The sequence below is a fragment of the Triticum aestivum genome, chromosome 2B, assembly GCF_018294505.1.
Source record: "Triticum aestivum cultivar Chinese Spring chromosome 2B, IWGSC CS RefSeq v2.1, whole genome shotgun sequence".
In the NCBI taxonomy this organism is placed as follows: domain Eukaryota; kingdom Viridiplantae; phylum Streptophyta; class Magnoliopsida; order Poales; family Poaceae; genus Triticum; species Triticum aestivum.
The window spans coordinates 11,365,749-11,370,008 of record NC_057798.1 but is presented as its reverse complement, the minus strand read 5'-3'; the positions used below and the strand labels follow the sequence as shown (position 1 = coordinate 11,370,008).

Below are 4,260 nucleotides of genomic sequence, written 5' to 3'. Positions count from 1 at the left end.
GATTGAAATGCATACACCACATGATCAACAAGAATTGGACATGCAAACATATACAAGGTCGAAGTCTCATGGACAAGGAAAGGACTAGGATGAGGAGAGCATACCATGTCCCCAACGCCGAGACCACTCACGGGCCGTGCTTCAACGCTCTCAAATGAAGCGCAATACTTGTTGCACTCTTGTTGGATGAACAACCACCTCTTTTGAATCAAGGTGACGCCACGGTTGCTTGTAATTTGGTAGAGCTCAAACATCTTCCTTTCATGGAAAGTTTTGTGGCCTCTCGTCCAAAAAACTAGGCTCTTTTCTTCCGCGCCCGTCCTCGGATCTTGGCTAATCTCCATCCAACACCGGCAAATCAACTTGTCCTCCTCTTGTGTATATGAACCCGTGCAAATGCTCTTCCTCCTCTTTTGTGCTTTTGCTCTTTGGGTGAGCTCGTCGATGAACAATGGCTCGCCACCAATATCAATGTCATTGCCTTCTTCTTCATCACCATCACCTTCACAATAGATGTCATCGTCTTCATGCCACGAATCACCATGGTCGTAGTCAGCACGGCCGTCGGCCTTTTCCTCGGCAACGTACTGGGCGCGGCCATCCTGACTTTGGGTCTCGTCGGGATCTTAGGCAGGGCTATGCCCACCGTCGTAGATCACATCCTCCATGAACCGGTTGTAGAAGGGGTCGTCGACCGGTGGCGTTGGTGTTGGCACTCTGTGGAACAAGACACGTGGGGACGACATGGTGCCCGAAAACGGCGGCCGTGCTTGCTTTCTTTGCATCTCGACGGACGGACGGCCGCCACTGCTAGACCCAGGTGTGACGTTGAGGTCGATGACGGCCGAGGGGCGCGGGGTGGACGGCGCGATCACGCCAACGTCCGGCGACCCCGAGAAATGGGTCTGGCCATCGTGCCTTGGCGGGGGAAAACTGGGCGACATAGGCGTGGTCCGCGACGTCGGCGACTGGCAGTGCGGAGGCCGGGTGACCGACGAGCCTGTGCTCGCCGGGCCGATGGCCGCTGCAGAGAAAGCCGTCGGATGACAAATACCAAGCATGAGGAGGGTGTGCGCTTTGTTGACGATGGCCTCCTTCTCCTCGACCCCGGCCTTGCGCCGCGCGGCCTCCATTGCATCGCGCTCGGCGGCGAACTTGGCCGCGGCGGTCTTGCCCTTGACGGCCGCCCTCCGGTTCCTTTCCTTCGCCGATTCCGCGTCTAACTTGGCGATCTCCTCCGGCGTGCACTCCGACCGCGGCTTCCTTGGCGCCTTGGCCGCCTTCTTCTTGACCTTTCCGGGCGGGTTGACGGCCAGGCCGCCGGAATTCGGCTGGGCGTCGGCCATGAACAGGGGAGGGAGGGGCGGCGGGACGTGGCAGGGTTTTGGGGGAAATGACGCCAAATTGGGCGCGGGGGGTTTGCTTTGTGCCACCGACAGATGGGCCAGAAAAGGACAAGCGCGCGCGTCCCGCCCGTTCATGCACTGTTCGTTTCATCCCAAAATCGATGCAAACTTGGGCCGGAGATGGGTCGTCAACGGACAGAAAACGGACAAAAGTCCGTTTGCTCCCGCGCGCTGGGCCGTCTGGTTCGTTCGTTTTACCCCAAACGGACGCGCGCTGCAGGATGGAATGGCCTTACCCACTGTAAGGTGAAGTTGTCTTCTCCCGGCAATTGAGCTGCCATGGCGACTAGCACGAGAGAGCGACCGACCACGGCGACGACGCGTTCGCGCGACGGGCGGCGGCATGCACAGGCGCCGACAAGCGGTGCTACTTGGGCCAAATTACCTCCCCTTTATTAATCACGTACTCCGCGAGGTACGTACGGTGTACGGTCAACCGAGATCAAAGCGACCGACCACGGCGAATTCAGTGGCCACAGCGCTGGGAGGGAGTGTGGTGTGTGTCTCTGGCGGCGCCATCACGTGGTCTGTCCGTTTCAGGAGATCCACTAGTTTATTTCTTTTGGCCCCGGGAGCGCATGTGCTCCGGGGAGCCAAATTGACTTTCCTAATGTTGACCAACTACATAGAAAAGAGTAGTAACATATTATGTGACATTAAATTGCTATAGTATGGTAGTACTTTCTCCGTTCCTAAATATAAGTCTTTTTAGACATTTTAAATGGACTACAACATACGGATGTATGTAGACATATTTAGAGTGTAGATTTACTCATTCTAATCCGTATATAGTTACTTGTTGGAATCTCTAGAAAGACTTATATTTGGGAACGGAGGGAGTACATTTCAAAATGGAGCTACTGACACTAGTTTAGTGTCGTAAATGCTGCTACTTCTTCATATAAGTTCTGATGAGCGGTGTGTATTCCCACTCCTCATATAGTTAGATCCAAATATTATAACTATTTTTAACATACTTCAGTATTAATGACTAAATTCTCTGTAGTGAGTTGTATAAAAACTCATCTCAGTCCATATATTTTACATAATTTACATATATACCATTTTATGTTTGTTTTTTTGAACTGTCACTCGCGGGAAAGAGTCCCCACCTGAATATATTCCCTTTTTCTGAATTTACAATAGCATGCCCGAGAAAAGGAAATCACACCACAAGCCGGCATTTTCCTCTCCCATGCTCTCTTATTTGCTTAAGTATGAGTATAGAAGCTATCCCCTTTCACCCCATCAAATCCGCCTTTGATGAAGCTGCCACTGCAACATCCAATTACACAATGATCGTAAAATGCATGTTAGAGCTCACCCAACAACAACTTCATGTGATCATACCCATAGGGCAATCAAGGATCTCAGGATGGCTGACGTCGGGGCGCCCAACGATCTACTGCCACACTCACTACTGGATCTCGTGAAGGTCGTGAAGGTGCTCGACATGTTAGGTAGCATGACCAAGCACAAGTCGGCAATTCTGAAGCAAGCAGTGTAGTCCGTCATCGGCAACCTCAATCCCGACCACTGCCTCTTCAACGTGTCCTTCACCCCAGATGCATGAAAAGCCCTATCCAAGAGCGCCACGAACTGCCTCATGACGCTTAGCGGTACCAACATCAACGATGGGCACCAGATGACCGCCAAGGTGCTCGACGAGTGCCGACACGGGAAGACCATTTGCATCGCAGTGCTCGTTTCCGACGGCCAGGACACCTACACCTTGATGACGTTGCAGGGGCCGTCACAATCGGATGGGCCGCCTACGATTGGTCGGTGCCAATCCATACTTATTGCACTTCGAGGACGATGTTCAAAGTTTGAGAACCTGGCACTACATGTGACACCCTGAATATTTTGTGAACCTTTTAAGCACTTCACTGTAAATATGTTACACATTAATAATATATGCTGGACAAATATAAACATTAAGAATGTAGGATCAAAGCATCAAGCCATGCTGACGCAAACACGGCTTCCACGTCTCCCTGTGCTACTCGCGCGCGCAGAACGCAAGCTCCCCCGCACTCCTATATATGTACATGGATCTCGGTCTCCTCACTCCCAGCAGACCACCACTGACCACGTCATCACACTCACAGAACCACCATTGCTAGCTGAGGGTAGAATAGATGGACCAGCCCGGCAAGGGATACGTGACCGGGACGTCGGTGCCCCCGAAGCGGCCAGCACGGCGGACTAAGACGCGTCACCCGGTGTACCGCGGCGTGCGGCGCCGCGCGGGGCGGTGGGTGAGCGAGGTGCGCGAGCCCACCAAGAAGTCGCGCATCTGGCTCGGCACCTTCGCCACCCCGGAGGCCGCCGCGCGCGCCCACGACGTGGCGGCCCTCGCCCTGCGCGGCCGCGATGCCTACCTCAACTTCGCCGACTCCGCGTCCCTGCTCGTCGTCGACCCGGCCACGCTCTGCACGCCCGAGGACATCCGCACCGCCGCCATCGCGCTCGCCGAGTCCGTGTGGCCCGCCGCGGCCCAGGCGTCCGCGTCTGAGCCTGTGCCGGCGATGATGACGATACAGGAGGCCGCGGCGACGCCGTACGACGACGACTACGCCTGGCAGTACGTTGATATGGACCAGCATTCCTACTACTACGATGGGATGGGTGCCGGTGGCGACTGGCATATGGACGGAGACGACGACGACGACAGCGCAGGAGACATCGCGCTCTGGAGCTACTGATCGAGCTGGTTAATTTTGAGCTCGCTTGATCGATTCGCTGGCCCCTGCTGCTGCTGTGCAACGTACGCGAGCAAGGGTACGATAGACAAGGAGACGAAACACAGTTGGTAAGGAAGAAATAATTTATGCATGCACGTACTAGCTGT

General features: G+C 54.5%; 1 protein-coding gene across 1 annotated transcript; it reads left to right on the top strand.

The window, feature by feature from the left end:
• The first annotated feature begins 542 nt into the window (after nucleotides 1–542).
• LOC123038732 (dehydration-responsive element-binding protein 1C-like) lies at nucleotides 543–4,114 on the top strand. The gene is made up of 3 exons (XM_044462224.1): nucleotides 543–584; nucleotides 682–708; nucleotides 3,548–4,114. The coding sequence occupies exons 1-3, from the start codon at nucleotides 543–545 to the stop codon at nucleotides 4,112–4,114; spliced, it is 636 nt and encodes a 211-aa protein (XP_044318159.1).
• Nucleotides 4,115–4,260: the final 146 nt, after the last annotated feature.

Bases quoted from the DNA above. Each gene is read 5' to 3' on its own strand.
- LOC123038732 (XM_044462224.1), top strand. From the start codon at position 543: ATGGTCGTAGTCAGCACGGCCGTCGGCCTTTTCCTCGGCAAC. The intron at 585-681 runs GTACTGGGCGCG...AACCGGTTGTAG, and splicing joins TCGGCCTTTTCCTCGGCAAC to AAGGGGTCGTCGACCGGTGG. The intron at 709-3,547 runs GTTGGCACTCTG...AGGGTAGAATAG, and splicing joins CGTCGACCGGTGGCGTTGGT to ATGGACCAGCCCGGCAAGGG.